This window comes from the organism of the source record quoted next, unplaced genomic scaffold (assembly GCF_019419815.1).
Source record: "Pyrus x bretschneideri cultivar Hongxiangsu unplaced genomic scaffold, Pyrus_bretschneideri_v1 Contig18, whole genome shotgun sequence".
NCBI lineage: Eukaryota > Viridiplantae > Streptophyta > Magnoliopsida > Rosales > Rosaceae > Pyrus > Pyrus x bretschneideri.
In genome coordinates this window covers 5995751-6018969 of record NW_025999479.1, presented here as the reverse complement: position 1 = coordinate 6018969, position 23219 = coordinate 5995751, and the positions used below count along the sequence as shown (strand labels likewise).

Sequence of the window (23219 nt, the reverse complement as noted above, 5' to 3'; positions counted from 1 at the left end):
TCATAAATACTTTAGTTCGTGATGTATGTATAAGTACACTAATTTTATAAGACAATTTCTTTATAGATGCAAACTACTAGGTGAATTAAAAAAGAGTGTACGAAATAGGGCAAAGCTCAAATGATCAATCATGGAGGCATAGGTTAGCTTTGAGTTCCTTACATTTTGTTCAATGTACCTACAAGACGTTGAGAATACGTTCAACCGACAACAGCGCAATAATGACAGTGGTGTGAGAAGTGAAAAAATTTATGTTTTTCTCAAATTGCACGACCATTTGGCGAACCAATAAGAGGGGAGGCGTGTGATAAAAAGGACACGGAGGTAGCACATTGGTTTGTACTTAACAATTGTGACGAGACAATTACGTACCTAGATGAGCATGGAGATTTGATGAAGCAGGAACATCCTTCACATTTATATGCCAAAAGCATCGTGAATTGTTTCCTTTATGGTTTTGTGAAACTGTATGTTGTTCGTGTTTGGATTTTTTGTATAATTTTAAATGTTAAACTAACACGACATCTTTTTCTCTTTTATTTAGGTGAAGAAATTAAAGGAAATTAATTCACCACTTACAGTGAAGAATTGTATAGCTTGGCGATTGGGCCCCTAAGCGCAAAATTGTACTTCGGTTGTCATATAAATAGCATCAAGTTTTTGGTAGCTGATCGCGATGACAAGCTTTGTACGCAAAATAGTGGGGTACATGTACCAGATGCGGGCGACATTGCAGACATTGATTTCTATGGAAAATGCACAAGTGTTGTGCAATTACTTTACAAAGACCGGTGTCAAGTTATCCTCTTTAAGTGTCGCTGGTTTGATACAAACGCACATTGGGTTGGAGGTGTTAAGCGAGACGATGGTTTGCTATCGGTTAACACTAATAGATGTTGGTATAATGATGACCTATACATTTTGGCAACGATGGCTAAACAAATTTTCTATATAGATGACCCTAAGGCCGGGAGGGGATGGAAATTCGTTTAGAAGATTGAGCACAGAGGGGTGTATGATATTGCAGACCAAAATCCTGCTACAAATGACAATTATGGTGACGTTGTTGACCAACAATTGGAAACTTCATTGGCACTTGGTGCAGATACACTGCGGGATATGACTATTGTTCAAGAATTGTGTCAGGTCGTTGGAGGTCCCGAAATCAAAATACCGATCGATTCCATTACAATTGACCTCGGGGATCTATCGCGCTACAATGCACCCGAGCGCTTGAACGACGATGTTGGTTTGTCTACAGATGAGGAGGAATAGGAGTCTGAATCTAATGATAGTGATGATCTTTATTCTAGTTCAGACGAGGATTAATGAAAAATTGTGATGCATATTAATTAAATGTATTGAATGGTATTTAAATATGTTGTATACAAACAAAAGTTTCCTTTAAAAATTGTAACAAAATTAAATTTTAAAAAAATTATTTTTTTATTTAAACCAAAAAATAAGTTAAATTTACAGTTATATGTGACGAGTTTTATAAATAGTTGCCAAGCAAATATTAAAAAATTCAATTTAAAAAAAAAAAAACTGGTTACGCGACAAATGGTAAAACATCTTTGTAGCACAAACATGTAAAAATTTGATTTTTTTTTTTCCAAAATTAGGCGAGTTTGTAAGTCGGCGCCTTCAATTCATTTCGCTCAAATATTTGTCTCAAACTCAAGCTCATTTCTCTCATTTCTAATTCGAACTCCTCTCAAGCCTAAGCTCTTATCTCTATCTCTCTCCATTCAATCAATCTCAGACCCAAGCTCATCTCTCTCTTTCTCTCATTTGTAATTCGAACTTTATCTCTCTCTATCTCAGATTCAATCTCAGTGTCTCCCTCTCTCCCTCTCTCGCACTCCCTCAGTTTCTCTATCTCTCTGTCACTCTCCAGTTCGAAACCACATCACTATGATGCCACACCGCATGTAACTTTACTAGGTAAGAACCCAATCTCCCTTAATTCATCTCCTAAATTCAATTATTTATAAGTGCAATTTTCTAAATTTTGGTCTTCAATTGTTTTAGTTTCAACATTTAGGTATTTAGGGTTGGAATTGGGAAGCCTGGGTTAGGGATTTAGGGTTGGAATTGGGAATCCTGGGTTAGGGATTTAGGGTTAGAATTGGGAATCATAGTTGCTCATGGTGTAGGGTTTTTGAATTAGTGTTCAAATTATAGATTTACAAGTTGGGGAATTTTTTTTATTTTTTATTTTTTGGTACAATCATTCTTGATACAACCCTGTGTTGGAATTTAGTAGGGAATGGAATTTTTTAGTAGGTTATTTTTTATTTTTTAGTAGGGAATGGAATTTAGATGTCCAATCATTCTTGATACAACCCTGTGTTGGATTGGTGAATGTTCTGAATTTTTTTATTTATAACAAGCTCACAACTAATACTGCTATTTTTCTGTTGGATTGGTGAAGGTTGGATTGCTGAATCGTACTATATATAGCCCTGTGTTGTCATTGTCTTGCGAAAATTAAACTAAATTTGGTTGTGTTCAATTCCCCAATATGGTTGATAGGAGTCCAGGGAATTTCCTAACGATTCAAATTATTCTTACCATTCGTTGTATATATACTACTACTGTTTTCACGAAACATTCAACCTTGTGTAAATGCAGAAACAAGATAGATTTGAATTGTTTAGCTAAGAAGGGAAAAAAAAAAGTAGTTTAGTTCATAGATGATAACCTCTACAATACCACTTTAGATGTAAGTATTGCTTAACATATACATAGATATATATGTATGTGTATGTGTCTGTGTGCGTGTGCGTGTGTTGAAGTATTGCTTAACATATACAACTTAACATATACATACATACATATATATATATATATATATATATATATATATCTGTGTGTGTGTGTGTGTTTAAGTATTGCTTAACATATACAGCTTAACATATACATACATACATATATATATATATATATATATATATATATATGTGTGTGTGTGTGTGTGTGTGTGTTTAAGTATTGCTTAACATATACATATATATATATATGTATGTATGTATGTATGTATGCGTGTGTTTGTGTGTGTGTGTAAGTATTGCTTAACATATACATATACAAAATAAAAATTAGTTGCATGATCAATGATATTAAATACTAATCTTATAGTGATATTGCACAGTGTAGAAAAACATGAATGATACTAATCTTATTGTCCGACCAACTTCAATGCCATTGTTTTTGTCCATCTGTAACTGCTCATGCTGAAGCAGCATCTTGTCCCATTGCTTTCTGTAATCATTGTCCATTTACTAGTCTTTCATCTTCTCAGAAGAGCAATTCTCAAATAGCGTCACACTCAAGTATGTCAAAGGGCCATCCTGAATGCAAGAAAAAAGATACATAAAATTGGGTTGGGAATTAAGGATTTAGAGCAGCAACAGGGATTCTTTGGTCTTAGGGAAATAAAGCAAGGTCTATGAAACAATGCTTGATAGGGCAATTTTTATATTTAGTCATCTAAGCAACTTTTGAGGAGTGCAAGCAAACTTTTCTTTGAATCAAGAATAGAAGAACCTTTAGATAATTATGTGTTTGATTTTCCATTTGTCTATAGGCTGATTGCGAAATGACATCCCTTTCATGCATGAGTTTTTTGCTTTATTTTTTTATGATATGTGATATGCATTACAAAGTAAGCCTTCATATTGGAACCTATTGTGTGAAATGCTTTGGTATTTGCACAAGTCAGAAAATAAAATGGACCTTCAATCATTCTTTGGATACATAAAGCATCTAGTGTGATGTTTGTGTGGTTGAAAGATCGAACAACTTATAATTAGTGGCTTCAAGCGTTGAATAAATCATGGTTTGTGGTTTTTTGGGTTTTCTTGTGTTGTTTTCATTCACCTTATATATGTGAAATGAAATGCATATAATAATTTGATTATCTAAACAGATTCATAATTGTTTTTGTAGATGTCGAACTTAATATCAAACCAGTGGATAGCTAGTAGGGGCAGTGAGACACCTTGTCAAGGAGGTAATGTTGCTGACACCTCCACACTTGATTTGGACATGACGGGTGTCCCTCCGATGGCGCCATTAGGGCCAACGGTGTCTACGGCTGCTGCATCATCGACTTCTTTGATGACACATCTTATCCTAAGCGCCTGACAAACTCATCGACGGCCCCGGACTTCTGAGACAGTTCAGCCGTCTGGTGACGCTTCCTCTATCCATGGAGAGGTGTCCCAAACAGGTAAGCATGGTCCCTCCCTCCCTCCCACCTTCTCCTTCTCTTCTGGTGTATATTAGTGTAGATAGCTTATATGCAAACATATTTAACCAAAAAAAAAAAAAATAGGGAACATATAATTATGGAGATGCTCTTTTAAAATGTTATATATCCTTGACCGTATACACCAGTTGAAGTACTTCAAGAACAATAATTGTTTTGATCTTGTTTTCAAAGAGCATCATAATTAAATACTATTCTTGCTTTTTGAAGAAAATTGTATGATTCATAAGAGCTAAGTACACCTCCCTAAAAAACCAAATGGATATAAAAGGAAGCATATATTAGCTGTTGTAAGTATAATTCTGTTCACTTAAACATTGATGGAAATCATTAAATCGCATGGAATTCCTTTATCATTAATGAGCTTTATTTCTAAAGTGACTTGATGCTACTGAAATTTGTTTGTTTTTTTTTTTTTTTTTTTTTTTTTTAAGAAAAACATCAGCATGCCTGTTTTAGATTTAAATTTTCCTATGCTTCCCGAAGTCAAAAATCCTTGAAATTTTAACATAACTTTGTTTTAGGTGTCTACTTTGAATCTGAAAATTTTTATACTTTTCGGTTAAACGAATTATTTTCGGTGAATTTTACGGTACAGGTCGTTTCAACTTTATTTCTTTGAGTTACCTTTGTAGTTTGGTGTAATGTAATTCTTGAGTTTAAATCTTCATTGACATAATCTTAAGCTAATATTTGTTTTACACCCTTAATGAACCTTTTATTCTATTTATTTCTCTTAATCTCACAGCTAGAGTTTTGGGGTGTGACAATTTTGCTCTTAGCAACTAGAGGCATAAAGTACAAATTTACTGCATTATTAGTTGCAAATAATCAAACTTCCACTTAAAAGATGGATATTCAAAATCCCACCATTTCCCTTCAAGTATAGAATGTGAACTTATCTTGTGTAATTAAAATGTGAACCATAATATAATTAAGGAATCTTATCCTCTCTAATAATTGAGCAGCAACGTTAAAAATATTTGATGCAAATTGAACTGATCTTTTAATTTATGCAGAAAATAACATGCATGCTAGCTAGTTATTTTGAATTGTGATTTTGACCTATATTAATGGTTGTTAAGTAGCACTGAGAAGTCATATCAAAAAGTTGTAAATTTTGTTTTAACGTCCCCAATTGGTATAAACTGTTTGAATTGTTGGGTGGATGTGTTGTTTATGTTATATTGTGTGCAAGTTTTAGGAAATGTTATAGTTTTAGGGGAGGTTCTGTCGAATTTTCGATAGAAAATAGCAATCATCTAATGTTTACTTTGTTTATTTGGTAGGTAAAAAAAAAAAAAAAAAAAAAACCAGGCGCCCTTGCAAACTACAAAAGACTTCTCAGACCACTCGCACCACGATCTAGAAGATCACAATTACATGGGATCCTCGACATTGTGTGGCTGCAACAAAGGAGCCGCACAATGCGTTGGCCACCAACGTTGGTTGTGTTATCAGGAGCCATTGCCCCTCAGGTGGGAGTCATGGAAAGTTGTGCCACAGAAACCAAGGACGCCGTGCATTATGAATTATCGGTAAGTATTTTCAACCTCAATTACTACATTTTTATTAAAGTATACAAAGATTATAAATTTTAACTACTATTTATTTGTTGAGTTTTGCAGCATCACTATAAGCTCTCCAACCTCGATTCCAACCAAATGGAGCACATCAACAACCTTTGCTCCAGTAGGTTCACTTAATGGAAGAGCGACCTCCACAAGCATTATGAGCTATATGACAATCTGAAGGTCACTCTAGAAGTTGGGTGCCCTATGGTGTTGCTGGACCGTCAGGATGAATGGGAGTGGCTCTACGGCCATTTTCAACATGAGAAATACTTGGTACGTATAATTCATATTTCAATAATATATTAATAAAAATTTACAATTTAAAAGAGACATTTCAATTTTTTCATTCATTTGTTATAAATATCTAAACTAATATGTTTTTTTAATTCAACACAAAAAAGTGAAGGCAAACTCAATCAATCGGCTGAAGAAGAAACTTCTTCACCGATCCGGGTCACGACGTTTCTCTTATAGGTTGGAGGAGCGACGTAAGATAACTGTATATTTATTTTAAGTTTTCAATCTTTTTACTCTTTATTGCACAATTGGTCATCTATGTTAATACTTTTTAAAATTTTTCAGGGGCTCTCAAAGTTTCCTGAAATTGACATGTTGAAGGAGGTGTACGTTCGGCCTGGGGATGAGTTGATGGACCAACTTCATGTAAGTTCTTTCACATTTATAATATTCAATTTGTATTAATATTAATTACATTTATATTCAAATTAAATTTTTTTTTTTCATTTTTATAGTCCACCATGATGGATAACGGCCAAACAGTTCTGGAGGACGTGGCTTCCCAGCTTCCCCTAAAAACCCCGATCGAGGAGGTGTTTCCCCCTGAGGATGCTGGGTTTCAGATCATGACCGACAGACTTGATCACACACTCGGTCGTTGGCATGGGAATGTTCACCAAGGGCTTAGGAAAGCCCGCCTTCGGGACTCGTCTGCCTCATTCTCCAGGCAGAGGATTGAACAGGTCGATACGTTGACATCTGAAGTGGTGGGCTTGAATGAGCAAATTGCGGCTCAAAACAATTTCATGAACCAAATACGTCGTGCACTTCTAATCTCTAACATTCAATTCCCCAACGTTGAACTAGCTCCAGAAATGACCTCCCAACCTCCCGCCACAACGGCTATATCCTCCCAGCCCCATAACACAACAACACCACCAGCTGGCGATTGTGATGTCGACTTCTTTTTTTAGTTTTGTTTTAAATTGTTTTAGAATTTAAAAATACTTTTGTTCCATTGTATATACATTTACAATAATTTTTCAATTCAATATTCTTCTTTACATTTTCTATATTTATTTTCATTAAATTCACTTTTACATAAATGAAAAAAAAATATTTATAAAACTAATTTACAAATAAATAATAGATTACTTAAAAAACTAATTTTAAAATTTGACTGCGACGACCTCTAGATCTGTTACGCAAAGGTTTATGGGTCGAACAACAACCTCTGTCACACAAAACTTTGAGGGTCGAACCTGTGCCACCGTCACGTAAGAATTTGGGGGTCGAAACCCAGTTTCGTCGCTCAACATGCGCAACGACCACGACTTCCGTCGCACAATCTTAATTTCGCGCGACGAAGACATTTTCTCCTTCGCACAATGCCTGACGTCACGAGCTTTGCACAACAGAGTCTTCATCGCCAAATGTTTCCGATGACGGTTTTTCCCTTTGCGCAACAGTTTCCCCTTCGTCGCCCAAGATGTTATTCCTAGTAGTGAAACTTATCCTCTCACATGAAAAAAAAAAAAAAAAAAAAAGTATTTCAACGTAGAAATTTTAAAACTTGAAGCATTCAACTTAATAATGTTCATTTGAAGATCATACTCACAAAATATTATTCTAATAAGAAATTATTTTTTACCCAAATGTATCAAATGAATGAACGGTACACTATGAATATGTTACTTAGTACATACACCGTTGATTTATTTCATAAATTTGGATGCCTAAACGAACTCTAAGTCGAATGACTTTTTGTAAGAATGATCTTAAAATAAAGTCTAAAAAGTTAAAGGTTCTAATTATGAAATTTTTGCAAGAAAAATATGTTACTTGTAAATACAGTAATGGACTAATTTACGAATGATGATGGTACAAATGAGCAGTGGTGAAGCCATGTGAGGGTGAGGAGTGGTGGCTGCCACTCCCCTCGTCGGAAAAAGAGATTGGAGCGGTGGTTCAGCCCCTCCCCTCACCAGAAAACCGACTGATTTTGCTGCTACTGCTCTCCTTGGAATCGAGGAAACACGGGGGAATTCCGCCGAAGGTTGGAGTGGAGGAGAAGCAGAAGGATGGGTGGTGGGTGGCGTCTTCCTTCGTCTTCGTCCAAGGAAAGAGAGGGCAGTTGTTTTTGTATGCCCTTTGAGCAGAAGGTTTTGACTGGAAAGGTAGTCGACTAGGAAGGAAGAAGTGAGGATGAAGGGGAGTGCGATCCCACGTGTCAAAAGGAATGTGGTAGACTTGTAATAACATAGAATGAGCGAGGGTAAAACAGGAAGAACACTGTGCTCAAACACCCAGGCCAATTTAATACGAATTTTGAATCCCTAAATTTATAATCTCTAACCTTAATTAATTATTTAATACGAATTTTGTTTAATTGGTATAGAATCATATGGTAATGCATTAATATGGTTATTGGTTATTGATTATTGATTATTAATATAATTCTATGATTATTGATATGAAATTATGAAATTATTTTTTAGGGTGAAAATTAAAATTTGAATTCTTGATTATTGATTGATTAATTGAATTATTACATAATGTATACAATTATTCATATGATTAGTTGAATTGAATATTTATTTATTGAATAATTTGTATGCTTATTGGTATTGATTAATTGAATTGTTGGTTGAATTATTTATTATGCATATTAGTATAGTGTACTCTAAGATTAAGAGTCTAAGAATTTTTTTTCTTTTCATTTTACAGTTACGTAATGGAACGATACTATAAGAAACAATGCTTAAATCATCCTTCAAACATTTCGGGTAGTCCTTCTCCTTCAAATATTTCGAGTAGTCCTCCTCCTCCTTCAAATATTCCAACAAGTCCTCATTCGAATATTCTGAGTAGTTCACAACAAAGCGAGGCCACTGAGTTGGATGAAATATTAGCTAACCTTCCCGCAAACCCTGGACATAGATGTTGAATGTTTGATTATCCACCTAATTATCGTGAAGCAATTCGTAGATATTATCTCCAAAATGATCCTTGCCTACCTTGCACTCTTTTAAGTTCGTCCCTCATCCCGATAAATCCTGGCTTCACCATTGCAAATGAGGGTTCTAATTATGAAGAAGCGCATAGCATGTTACTCATTCTGTTCCCCCAAGACCAAGGGAGTCTATCACATCCTCTTTGGTCCAACCCCCACGCAACAAAACCACAGACAGCACCTTCACGTGCCACCCCACTCCCGCCTCGTCATTGCCATCTCCCATCGCGTAGGGCCCACTTCTCATCTTTCCACCATAGCCATCCGTCATCATCATCTCCCTAACCTCTTCCTCTTCCCACCCGCCCTCCCTCAGCCTCCAAAACACCTCCTGCAAACATTCCGCCAACTTATAACTACTCCACCACCCGCGCCTATCCTCACGCGCCGCCACATCGCTCCAAAATTCGATCCTCCGGGCCACCTTGGGGGCCCACACAGGCACGTGCATGAACCCAAACTCTTGGCGAAAAAACCGAGTAATGTCACAGCTCAAAACCCTAACCCTCTCCGCGTCAATGTACAAAACAGGATTCCCCGCCACGGTCGGCCTGGAAGGCACATAACAGTTCCGGTATATAGGAACGAGAACCGGTGCTCTCTTCAACAGCTGGTTTGCCACGTCCACATCACTATGACGATGGTGTGGTGAGGGCTTCGGACCCCACGACTTGCACCAGAGGGTTCCGTTGGAGACTTGTCTGATAAGGCTGCGGGATGGGAGGCTGAGGATGATCCGGAGTTGTTGGTGGGAGGAGGAGCGCCAGTTGGGGAAGGCGGGGTCCACGGGGAGGCCTTCCTTGAGGATGGCACGGAGGTCAGTGGGGAAGGTGAAGTCGAAGGCGGCTTCGAGGGAGGCGAGCTCTTCGTCGGTCAGGCCTTGTTCGATTGGGATTGTGTGGGGTGAGGAGTGGAGGTGGTTTACGACGGACTTGGCGTAGGCTGCGACAGAGAAGCAGACTAGCGGCTGTTTTGCGTGGGCAGTCGTCGATTTGGAGGTGGGTTTTGGTGGGAGCTTCGTGTGTTGGTTCTTTGTTGTTGATGGTGCCATTTGGTGAAGATGATGAAGATGTAAAATGGGGTTATATTTATTTAATTATTTAGTTTTGATTGGATGGTTTGGTGGAGGAAGAGGGTGAGAAGAGAGAGAGAGAGACGCATTTTTTTGTGATGATCTGCAACTGTTTGGGCGAAAGAGTCGTCGAAGGAAGCGAGTACTTCTGGATACGTTTTAACGTCAATTTCTAGATTTAGATGGCAGAAGAAGCCTATATCAAAATACATGTAGGTTGTATTTTGCTTAATCGGGAAAACTGGGGCAGTGATTGCATGCGTTTGTCTGTACATATATATATATATATATGTATGTATGTATGTATGTATGTATGTATGTATGTATGTATTGTATATACATACGTATGTATGTATTGTATGTATGTATATGTATATATGTATCTGTATGCGTTGCATTTCATGCCTCTTCTGTCTCGTAAGCTATAGAAATTACAAACAATCCAAGGATATATTTTAATGACATGGCTTGAAGGGACGCAGTTTGGATTAATTTGGCAATGGGGATATCTATTAGCCAAAGAAAAATATACCATAAGAGCAGTTAATACATTGTATTTTGAAATGAATTTGAGATAACGAGATCCAACGTAATTAACATTTTGCGTTTGAAATGACTAAACATCTTGTAAATTTAAGAAAATTAATTTGTGTACATAGGGTTGGCCTTCCGCCCAAATTGGTTGTTACCCACCCTAGCTAGCACAGGATTATCAGTATTTTCTGTGATAATAAATAATACGCTTTCATCGGTTCGCATATATGATTAAAAAAAATTTCTTGGGTTTAGTTAAATTAGCTAAGGTCATGTTCTCCACTTCTCCACCTAAGTTTGTATCACCATTAATGTAATTATCCTATGTGCTTCTCAATGTTTTTGCTTTTAATTCTTATGCATACATAAATGTTAGCACATCGTTAGTAATATAATCAAGCTTGTGTAATGCTAATTACACAGAAAAAATGGACATCATACAATTATTAGTTTAAAAGCATGTAGTAGTGTGCACAGTAAGCTTGTAAGTGCACAGTAAGTTTATAGCTCAAATAATTAAGAAACATTACAATTATTAGTTTAAAAGCATTTAGTAATGTACGTGGTAAGTAATTTATAACTCAAGTGATTAATAGACTTTACATTTATGTGATACCATGTTCTTTTTTTTAATATCCTTGTATTATAAGAAAGATATACATTGCAAATCCAAAATCGACGTGATTAATCTAATTTTAATTAGTCAATTTACAAATCACGTCCAATCACGAAAGCTAGATCGCAAATGGTCTCATGAAGGAATTCAACTCAGTAAAAACAAACTCATTTCCAAATAATTGCATGCATATTCGTTAGCACCTTCTAGTCTGTTGACCATGTGCGTCTGTCGTGTATGGATGTATTGAATCCCCCTTCTGTACTCGTCGAAACACGATACACACAAAATGGCATACACGAGTTTGTTTGGCACACTATTTCATGAAATTGGGGGAATAGTAATCAATCTAATTTTCATTCAACCTCCTCTCTTTACTTTTTTGAATTTCTTCCTGTTTCTTTGTCTTCTCTATTGGCCCCAGTGCTAAATCCGAGCATGATTCCATCTTTTCCTTTGCTTGAACGTTAGGGTTTTGAATTTCATAGGCAAGGGGTGCGATCCTATCTGTGTGCCTGTCTTTTCTGATTTTTCTCCTTACTTTTTTATGTGTGTCGTGTGATTTGCATTGAAACTCTACTTGGATGTTTGCTGGTGCTTCCTCGAGTATGCTTAGTTTAGGTGCATTGTTTAGTTTGGCATAATTGCTTGGTTGTATGTAGCTTGCCTTAGGTGTGGACATTTGTATAGTCTTTCACTTGATTAGAATTTACTATCTTTTGCAATTTGTTGGCATGGCACAACTAGAGAAAGGTGGGACAACCAAAAAATTTATCGAAATAAGTGAAAACTTTCGAATTGAAAATATTGCAATAAGTTCGAAATTTTTTAATTCTATATGCATTCCAATTTTTTAGAAATATTCAAATTCATAAATTTCAAGTTCAGATTTAGAAACTTTAATGTCGAAATTAGAAACACCATTCCAACATGCACCCCTAAATATACAAAGAATGATATCCTTTATACAAATTCTTAAACAGATGTTAAGAAAAAAAGGTGGGCAACCAAATCCAAAAGGGTAGCATTTTCCATAAACTAGAAGTATACATCACTATCCTAAAACTTGTATCCTCCCTAACTCTCTCTCTTCCAAAATCCTAGATCTAAAAAATCACAATTGTCGCCCCTTTGCTCCGACTCAGAGTCAGCGGCAGCCCTCTGCCCCTTCATTCCAGCTGTTTTTCCTATCGTCTATTATGTCCCCTCCCACACATCGCACCACCACTCTCCCTCCGCTTCCCCAAACCCGTGCCATGCCACCTGTCCCCCGTCTCACCTTTCTCCCCTCCATTTTCCTTACCTTGTGTGACCATGATTTTCCAGAACCGGAGTAAGGCGAATCAGAATATGAATACCTCAAAAGTGCGATTATAGACTCAACACCTGTGGTCGAATTCAACTGCACAAATAGACTAGCAATGCCACCATCATCTTGTGTTTTAGAAAGATAGACGATGGTCGTCGACTTCGCTGAGATTGACCATTATTGTTCCGCAAGACATGAAAATATAATTCGGTAGGGGTTAGATAGTTTCCATATTCTTGGAGATTCCTACAATCTAAGGATTGGCCTACACTGCAAGTAATCATACTCCTAAAAGAAAGCAATATCTATCTCTAGATATATTTTAAGGATTCTCTCGGTTTAATATGGATTATATATCCTAAAAAGTCTCAATTCCAACTAGCTAGTATAAATACACTCATCTAGGGTTCATCTCTGGTAACGTAAATATCGCACACTTTAATGTCTTACCCACTGTTTAAGTCTCATATATTGCTTACTAACTTGATCGTTGGTCGATATCCCACTAGTTCCAAGTTGTCGTTCGATCGTTTGTTGTTTTACAAGTAGTCGTGTTTGTACATCTCCTTCACACATGTCGGTGTGCGAATTTAGTTCCAATACCTCGCACCTCCCTTCACCATCCCATCTCCCACCATTTTGCATATAGCCCTTCGTTTGACGAAGTTCTTCCTTATCCCAGCCTATGCTCTTTGTGGGCTAGATTTGTGGGTTTGGGCACGATTTATGGTTGTTGTGGGTTGGATCCACTTGCTATGACTAGTTCTCCAAGGGGGATTTGCGCTCTTCAGCATTACCTGGTCAGATCTGAGGCGGCTCCTCTGGTGAATGTTATGGATATCTCTAGGAGCAGTGTAGTCAGCGTTGTGAAATCAAATTGACTAACGGTTCCCTTCTCAAATTTGCTAGTTATGGTTAATGTTTTGTGTTGTGTCACTTCAGCAAGTGTGTGATTTCTCTGTTTTAGTGGTAGTGTGATGTGACCTTATTATTTTAACGGTGGCTCTATGTGTGCATTCGATGCTTGATTTATCACTTCGATTGTCCTTTTACTAAATTATATCATTTGCACCTAATTCTAGTATGTGGCAACCATATAGGGATTGTATCTCATTTGTTAATTGTGTAAATCTCTTCGGATCAAAAAATGGATCACTGAAGAACACACACACACACACTTGTATGACACATCTTGTAAGTTCGAGTTGTGTTATCAAAATCTCTCTACAAAAAAAATAAAAAAATTAAAAAAATAAAAAAAATAAAAAAAAAAGCTGTACATCACTATTGGAAAGCAAAAGAAAAATATGAAGATACGAAGTTGGTTGGAAGTAGGAAAATGTACCTTTCAAGATGAACAAATGGAGGACTCAAACCTTGTAAACTTCACTTAGAAAAATTCCATATGTTCGTATCGTGGAGCCTACATAAGCTTCTTTGAGTGCTATTTAATTTTCCCCACAACTGAAAAGAAAATAAAAAAGGAACATGCATGCATACAAAAAGTAGGTTTATCCCCAACATTTACTCACCTCATTACAATGATTAACACGTATTAGTCTAAACTGGCATGTTTGATAACGAGATGAGAAACAATTTGTTAGTTGTAAGCATGCTTCACAGATTTCTACATTTCTTATCTTTTTTCCTTGTCTTAAAGAAACTGCAACCATTAACTACAACCACAAACTCTAGCTCTTAATCATTTTCTTCACAAAACGATATTACTATTTGAAGCTATACTAAGAGAAGGGAGGAAGAGAATTTAAACCCGAAACGAGTGAGTGGCGAGTGGCAATCAAATACTAGATGTTTACTTCATAAATATATAAACTTTTTCTCTTCTTCTAGTTCTTACATTATAACTGCTGAAAATGAGCAATATTTTAAACCAAGGTGGCCATTTTTGAACCACTAATCTTTACACACAATGCTACGAAATCCCATTGACTGATGGTAACTGAGTTATTCAACAACGAATCAAAGGCTTATCATTTTGGACGGTCGAGATGGTTTCTGATCTCTAAGCAATTCGACCACCCTTCTCATGGAGGGCCTGTTAATTGGGAATGCAGCAGTGCAAAGAAGAGCCACCTTCAAAACCTTCTGAATCTCTTCGTAGTTGCATGTCGACGGATCAATCCTTGGATCGATTATCCGGCAGAGATTGGAGCCGCAGAAACCTTTGTCATTGCTGCCTTCTCCTACTTCAGGAGAAGACATTGCAGCCTCTCTAACCCACTTCACAATGTCTGTGTTCTCACCAAAGGACGAGTCATTCGGACTCTTGCCAGTAATCAGTTCCAGCAGCACCACACCGAAGCTGTAGACGTCGCTCTTCTCAGTTACTTGAAGCGTGTATGCGTACTCTGCAAACCAAATGTAACACAATTAGGTTTAGCATATATGTTCATATAATGTTCCTTTAAACCAAAGCAATCAAATTACAATTAGTCCCAACAATAAGTTGAAATATGCTATAATACATATGTTATCACGAACTAAAATACATCAACAGTTAACAGTTGTTCACATCAACTTTTGACAATTGTCGATAAAACTTCTTTTGAAAGCAGATAGCAAGAATAGATGCAAAGTTAAAATTGTCGTGGCAGATAGTAAGACACCTAGAGAATTTATTAAGACACCCAAAAAGCAAAATTAAGCAACCAACCAAAAAAATTTAAAAAAACCTCACCTGGAGCAATGTAGCCGTAGGACCCAGCAATCCGTGACATCGCACCACCTCCGGCCGCCATGTCACGCTGCAAAGTCTTGGCCAGTCCAAAATCCGCCACAAGCGGGGTCCAGTCCTCGTCCAATAGTATGTTGTTACTCTTCACGTCCCGGTGGACGATTTCCGGAGCGCAGTCGTGGTGTAGATAGGCCAACCCATGGGCTGACCCGACGGCAATGTCGTACCTTTTGGCCCAATCCGCCAAAGGCCCAACCTTCTCACCATGCAAACAGTCACCCAAACTCCCATTTTCCATGTATTCATATCCCAAAATCCTACTGTCCTCCTCACCACTACAACAAAACACCAATTTTACAATATTGCCATGTCGGATCCGACCCAAAGTCCCCACCTCAGACAGGAAAGCGGATTCAGTTTCGGGTTTCCTTGCCCCGCCCCATAGCTTCTTAACCGCCACGGTCTGCCCCGTCTTCAGCTTAACCTTATAAACATGACCCGAACCGCCCGTCGCGATTAGATTCTCCTTCGTTAAAGACTGCATCACCTCCTCTTCATTAAGCCCGACCCGTTGGAAAGTAGTGACCCTGCAGAGCCGCTTCGTTTTACCGCCAAAAGCTTTGGACCGGAATTTCAAATACGAAAGAACCGACCCGAGTAGAAGTACAACGCACACGCATAAAATGGCTATCAAAATTGGGGTCGGAGATCTGGGTTTGGAGCAGGTAGGGAAGTGATCCAGATCCGGACTGCACAAATTCGGGTTACCCAGTAGCCCCAGGTTGAAGGGACTGTAATCGAAACCAGTAGGTATTTTTCCGTACAGTTTATTATTCGAGACGTTGAACTGATTGAGCCTTAGCTTGGTCAACTCCGAAGGAATCTCACCGGTGAGTAAATTCTCCGAGAGATCCAAGTAATTCAATACCGGCAAGTAACCGAGTTGGGGTGGGATCCGACCCGTTATGCGATTGTGAGATAGGTTCAGCTCCGCCAACTGGGTCCACGAACTCACTGCACTCGGAATTTCACCGGAGAACATGTTCTCCTCCATTTTCAGCCTCTGCAAAATCTTCAGCTCCGTTATGCACGGCGGCAAGTCGCCGGAGAATATGTTTCTGCTCACGTCGAGGCTCGATAGGTTCGTAAGCTTACAAATCGCCGACGGAAGCTCGCCAGAAAATGAATTGCTGGAGATCTTAAGTGTCGAGAATTTAGTAGCCGCCGATATCGACGGCGAAACGCTGCCGTTGAATCTGTTGTTGTTCATCGTGACGAAATAGAGACCAGGCAGACCCCAAAACTTGTCCGAAACGACGCCGTCGAGCTCATTGAATTCGATTCGAACGTATCCGAGAGAATGACACTCGTTTAACGTATCGGGTAAATTTCCGGAGAAATGGTTCGCCATTGCGATGAAATTCCAGAGCTTTTTCTGGTAACAGAGGAACTTCGGCAGCTCGCCGGAAAACTTGTTCGTCGAGACATCGACTTCTGCCAAATCGGAATATCGGCCGAGATTTTCCGGGAGGGAGCCGGAGAAGCTGTTGTTGAAGATCTTGAACTGCTGCAGTTTCGGATTGGAGGCCAAGATCGGAGGAAGCTCCCCGGAGAGGAGATTGTCGTTGAGATTCAGAGACTCCAATTGCAGTCCTGCAATTGTTTCTGGGAATTTTCCGGTGAAGGCGTTCAGAGAGAGATCTAAGTTCCGGAGAGAGGTCAGGTTTCCAATGCTCTCAGGCAATTCGCCGACCAGGTGATTTTCGTACAGCTCGATCTGCGTCACGCTCCTCAATCCACCGATGCTTGCCGGAATCGGACCGGATAGGAAATTCGTAGACAAATCGAGGTTCATCAGCGAGACGAGGTTTCCGATGGAGTCTGGTAAGCGGCCTCTGATGTTGCATTGCGGGGCGAAGAGGGTCTGTAGCTTCGTCAAGTTTCCAATTTCGGAAGGCAACTCGCCGGGCTTCAATGGATTGATAGCGAGTTCCAAGCGAGTCAACTGGGTAAGATTGCCCAAGAACTTGGGGATTGTACCGGTGAGCAAGTTCCCGGAGAGCATCAGGACTTGCAGGGAGGGAAACCGGCCAAAACTCGCCGGGATATCGCCGGTGAAGTTGTTGTTTATGAGGTTCAGGATTCGCAAGTCGGTGAACTCCGGCTGAAACTCGGGCAATGTTCCGACTAAGAGGTTATCGTGGAGCTCGAGAACATGGAGGTGGGAGCAGAGAGAGAGGGTGTTGGTTTGGAGAGAGCCGTTGATGAAGTTGGCGGACAGAGAGAGGTTCTGGAGTGTCCGAATGCTACAAAACCCGAACGGGAACGCGCCCGAAACACCGAACTCGGATAAGTTTACAGCAAGCACAGAGTGGTTGTCCCGGTCGCAGGTGATTCCCGTCCAATTGCATGGACTGTGGTTGCTGCCCGGAACCCAGTCGTCGAGCTTTCCGTCCGGGTCGGACAGTTGTGCCTTGACCCGAATCAAGTTCTGAGTATCCCCGGGCAAAGATGCTGCGACTGTTAAAACGCATGACAGCGCAGAAAACAATACTAAAAGGGGCATTAGGGGTGCTAATTGTGTCATCTGAAGAAAAATGGAGACACAAATCAAAGTTCGAAGAGTGAGGAAATGAAGTTCATGTTATAAACATAAGCAGCGGTTTGAGGGGTTGAGAGGGAGATTTAAAAGGGAGGGAGGGGAGGCTTTAGAAGGGTTTGAATTTTCAAAGGGGCTTCACATGGAAGGGGCTTTATTGCTTCATCTTTTTGGATATTGTGAGAGAAAGAAGGGTTTGGTATTTGGTAGGTTAATCGAAACTGAACGCCACAAATTTTTCAATGTATTCGAGGCGGTTTAATTAATTTTGGAAGGATATTACTGCTAAGTGGAGCAAATGAAACGTGATTCGATATGGGTTTATTAGGAGAAAGTGACATATTTAGTAGTGAGTTGGAACTTGGCAAAGGTATTTTAAAGTAGAAGACAAAAATTGATGGGCGGTTATACTTTCAAAAAAGAAGAAAAAATAATAAAATGAAATGGGAAAAGTAAAGAAAAAAATTTGAAAGTAGGGAACTAGCGCCGTTGTATTTGGTGTCTAGAAGACGGAGAGATTTGGTTGCTAGTATGGCTTCTCTCTCTTTTTATTTTTTTTAGTATAATGATATATTCTACATTAGGGAAAGGGAAGAGTTTGGCTAAGTCATACAATGAGCAACCTAATTTGGTTTCGAGTTCGCCATCTACGAGATTCAAGCTTAAGATCTTTCGCTTACAAATGAAGAAAAATATCACTAGACCGTAATACTGAATAGCGCTAGTATGGTCTTATTTCCATGTGATTCCTTGATTTTTTTGGGAGGGACATTGGATTTGGAACAGAGGAGGATAGGAATGAGAATCAATTGGGAAAAGTTATTTCCATTTTTTCCTTGGGTGGGGAACAATGTCATGTTTGTCATGGTTAGGAATTTATGCTTTACCTAGCTAATTAAGCATCAAACAGTCAAACACTAGTGTGATATTTGTGAAGGATAGCGCCAGTTTGAGGAGCAAGCACGGCAAAATGTTTGGTTCACGTCAATTTTAGAATCGGCAGTACTCGGTTTCTACAGTTTTGATTTTCTCCTTTTTTTAGGAGCGGTATTACTGTAATCACATCGACTAGAAATGACACCTTAACGTACGGAGGAATTGGTACTGTACATGAATTTACTTGAGGAAAGTGAATTTGACACACAATTTTTAATCTTTTACAACCCCTTGATTAATTTGAGTCGTTGATTCTTTTTAACTTATTTAATTTAATGTCTATAAATAAAGAATGGTGTGAAAAACTAAAAAGATATATGAAACTCATTTCCCTTTCGTATCTAATCAGAATAAATATATTAAGTAAATGCATATATTGTAGTCAACTTTGTAAACTCTTCCATAGGTTGTTAAGAACATTGAAGAAAAAGAATAAAAGTTCGTTTGAATATGCTTTTAAAATGATTGAAAACGATTTTGGTGAAAATGTTTTTAGAACCAATTCTTAATAAAAATTTAAGTAAATTTTAGAAAAGTACTTAAAGTGCTTTCTGGAAGAAGCACATAACTGGTGTTTCTTGTCAAAAACACTTAAAGTACTTTTGGAACCTAAAATATTTTTTATCTAAAACCGCTTTCAATTATTTTAAAAGTACATTCAAATGATGCCTAAACCTTTTGTATACTTGTGATGGAGGACAGACAAACAATGGAGGAACTTGTTAGAAGAATAGCCCTTGGTTGGAGGACAGTTGTGAATTTATTTGACTGAACTCCTAAAACAAGTTTCCTCCCAAAAAAAAAAAAAAAAAAAAAAAAAAAAAAAAAAAAAAAACCTCCTGAAACAAGTGGTGTGTGAGTGTAATTAGAATATTGCTATTAAGAAAAACACGACAACAAGTAGTTACAACAATCAAAGAATGAAAACTGGCGTGAGACTATGAATAGTAAAAGATAATTTAATGTGTTTTAGTACTTTAGTTTCAATCTTTGATACCAAATCTTAAGTATGAGTGACAAAAAATTTTAATCATCAAGTGACAAAGTAAACGAGACTCCTATAATAGTTTATTAAAACATACAATTAAATTGACAAATCAGTGATCACATATGATATATGTATTCTAATAAGAGTTTGTTTCTAAAATTTTTAACGCGTAACTTGTATATGTTGTCAAATTATCAATAAGAGACGCATATTATTATGATTATGCACTTTAGCATAAGAGCATTTCTAGTAAGTGGTGTACATAGAAATGTATACGCATATGGATCTCACTCTCTTGTAGGCCATTAAAAAAAAAAAATTGATTTAAACATATTTAGTCCAATTACTTATTTATCAACACACATATAGGAGTAAAACTATTAAATTCTCCCATATGAGTGTGATCAAACTATTTATATATGTGTTGACCCTAAAAATTACAAAGCCTACGTGGCGCGCAGGCCGAGTAACTAATAAGCTAACTACGTCCTTCGGTTGAATGCGGGGCGTGCCAACTCGTCGGCCGAGCTCGGCCGAGGAGTAAAATTTGTTGATGTTGCGTTGAGCGCGTTGCTGACTTCTTTATCTTGCGACTGCGGCCAAGGAAGGAACAAATCTCGACCTTTGGATTCTCGAGCCTGAAGACAAGGCTGCTAGTTCTACGAAGTTCAATATCAAATTCGGCTCTCAAGGTGCCGAATGTAGTAACCTGGTAACACCTCACTTCGCCGAGAAGGCTAATGAGATGACCTCTGCCAATAAGGATTTGAAAATCCTTCTCGACCGAGACTTGGATAGATAACCAGTCGGCCTCGACGCAGTGCTGTTTATCCAAACTGAAGGTGCTTCGGGAACGGCTGATTCTACGGCAACAGTGCTGTTTATCCAAACTGAAGATGTTCGCCGGTTGCCTTCACAGTGCTGTTTATCCAAACTGAAGATGTGTCGACGGAAAAAAGAAAATAAAAAAATCTCAAGATGTTTGAGAGGTTTTGCGCAGGGCAGTTGTGTGTTGAATTGGAGGTCCCCAAACTGAAGGTGCAGCTTTGTATTTATAGTGGTTATAAACCTATTGGATGATGTTTTTTTTTTTCCAAAACTGCGTCTCCCGAGTTGTATGCGTAAACGCATCCATGCAATTCCGTAAAGAATTGCAATTTAATCACAATTCTTCTCGTCTCCCGAGTTGTATGCGTAAAGGCATTCATGCAATTCCGTAAAGAATTGCAATTTAATCACAATTCTTCCCTTAACCCATCATCTGGTCGCTTATCTCCTCCAACGCATGCATAATATTCCATGATGAGTCCACGTGCTTGCTTGATGAGATATATTCTATCTCAAATGGAACTCTAGATTGATAAAAATGAGCCATGTGGATGCAGCTCTGTAATGTTGCATGCATGCTTATCTCCATGCAATCTTCATTAATTCAAATAGAAAATCACAAACCAACTCAATTTGATTGTGAATCCATCCAATCATCACGTGCTGCATGCTTCTCAAATAAGATATGATTAATTCAATCCCTTATCCAAGCAAAAAGGCATGACTTTGTAGACTTTCACAACTCCCGCACCATGTTAAACCCATTTAATCCATCCCAATCTCCTTAAACGCAAAAGATCTCTCTCAAGATAATTACCATGATTAAAATCAATAATAATATCAAGAAAAATCTGTTTAGTTTTGGAGTCATCTAATGGTCTTAATGCAATGGGCCGATAGTGTAAAATCGGGTCCAAACAATATGTTATACAATTAAAGGTGATCAGTGACTGACATAGGACCATTACAGCTCCCACATGTCTTTAATCCCATCAAATTATACAACATACTTCATATTATTACAACAGATTGTACAAAACGAATCACACTAAATAATCGAAAACAAATGCAGCGAAATAAAAAATTACAATTTTGATCTTTAAACGAGTTTAAGGATTTTATTAACTGGCTCTAATACCACATGAAAGCATAATGTGGACACAACCGAGCACTAATGAAATCAATAGAGCTATTAAATCACGCTCTGTTAGTTAGAACGCCTAATCAGAAATAAACTCAGATTAACAACAGTTTGTACATGCAGAAGAATTCATCATGAACAAGTTAGTGCTTCGATCTTCTCTTCTTTCAGTTCCTAACGGTTCTTTCTCAATATTGAACCCGTTAACTTGATAAGAGAGGCCAAAGAGACCTTTTATCTTTGTGTTGGTAACCATTCCTCCTATCATGGAGGTAGTTACAACAGTTTCCCAAGAGGTTTTAACCTCCACTTAATACAAAATGAGTCCAAAATGTGTCTCCATAATGTTTAATTGTAATTAAACATTTAGTCCAATACTAATATCTGTTCAATTACTTACATATCAAAACACATATACACTAAATATAGTTTGGTCTCACTCATATTAGGAGTAAAACTCTTACATTAAAAACAAAAACAAAATTTCAGCCAAGATGAACATTTTACATCCCTAAATTTGTCTATAGATTTCCTAAAACAAAAGAAAATCTAAAATGTTATTGCTTGCATCTCCCATTTGACCCACTTCTTTTTAAACTCACAAGGCAATTGCTTTCTTTACAGATTTTGGCCATGATGAGCATTTTTCATTCTCTTAGAACATATTCAATCGAGAGATGCAAATTTGAAATTTAAATATCATATTTACTTCCCATTTACATCTCATTTACATTTCAAGGAATGTATAAGTTTCAAGGATACTGAGATTTTCAGGACATGCATGCATCGACTCATGTTGAGCCTCACAGGTGGAGAGATAATTTTTAATGTACTCAAAACACAACTGATGCACCAAATATCATTATATTAGTGGAAGAAGATATTTCCAGTATCTTTCTACTTGTACCGGATGGTCTCTCCAACGGCTGAATCCTGAACAACTAGGAACCTGATTCCTGAATTTAACTTCTCTATTCTCAAAACCTAACGAACCCGGATACCTATAAAGCATGCGCATTATGTATGGAGCTATTAATTAACAAAATTATGTGGTTCCAACCATTTACATTTCGGGGAGCATATATAGATTTTTTGGTCAAGGGCAGCATATATATATATGAGTTTTTATTTGGATGTGCATACATATTTGTTGAATAAATTAGACACGTTGCTGCATTGGAAGTTGCAGACACTAGCAGGCTAGCAGCCATGCAGGTGAAACAGGGTCCATAACGTCGCCGTGAAGGCTCGGTTGTTTGGGTTCGAAGCTGTCAAAACCTTCTGTTCCCCAAAGTCACCCCCACGTTGAATTATCTCCTGTAAGAAATGAAACCTCATCTGCGGCATGCATCAAATGTACACACACCACCCGTATATATGCTTAATAACAACTTCAAACGA

At 38.0% G+C, this 23219-nt stretch overlaps 2 protein-coding genes across 2 annotated transcripts; both read right to left on the bottom strand.

Moving 5' to 3' along the window:
• Positions 1-9200: 9200 nt before the first annotated feature.
• LOC103945785 lies at positions 9201-10151 on the bottom strand. Its single transcript, XM_009356369.2, has one exon. It carries the CDS (start codon positions 10149-10151, stop codon positions 9201-9203), a length of 951 nt encoding a protein of 316 aa, XP_009354644.2.
• Positions 10152-14423: 4272 nt separating this feature from the next.
• LOC103945740 (LRR receptor-like serine/threonine-protein kinase HSL2) lies at positions 14424-18138 on the bottom strand. Its single transcript, XM_009356331.3, has 2 exons — positions 15330-18138; positions 14424-15000 (listed from the first exon to the last, which is right to left on the bottom strand). The coding sequence occupies exons 1-2, from the start codon at positions 17911-17913 to the stop codon at positions 14612-14614; spliced, it is 2973 nt and encodes a 990-aa protein (XP_009354606.2). The 5' UTR covers positions 17914-18138; the 3' UTR covers positions 14424-14611.
• Between the last annotated feature and the right edge of the window lie 5081 nt (positions 18139-23219).

What these genes read in the sequence shown, in the direction of transcription:
- LOC103945785 (XM_009356369.2), bottom strand. Translation starts at nt 10,151, where the DNA reads ATGGCACCATCAACAACAAAGAACCAACACACGAAGCTCCCACCAAAA.
- LOC103945740 (XM_009356331.3), bottom strand. Translation starts at nt 17,913, where the DNA reads ATGACACAATTAGCACCCCTAATGCCCCTTTTAGTATTGTTTTCTGCG. An exon ending in CTACGGCTACATTGCTCCAG is followed by an intron (nt 15,001 to 15,329) that starts GTGAGGTTTTTT and finishes TTTGGTTTGCAG; the next exon opens with AGTACGCATACACGCTTCAA.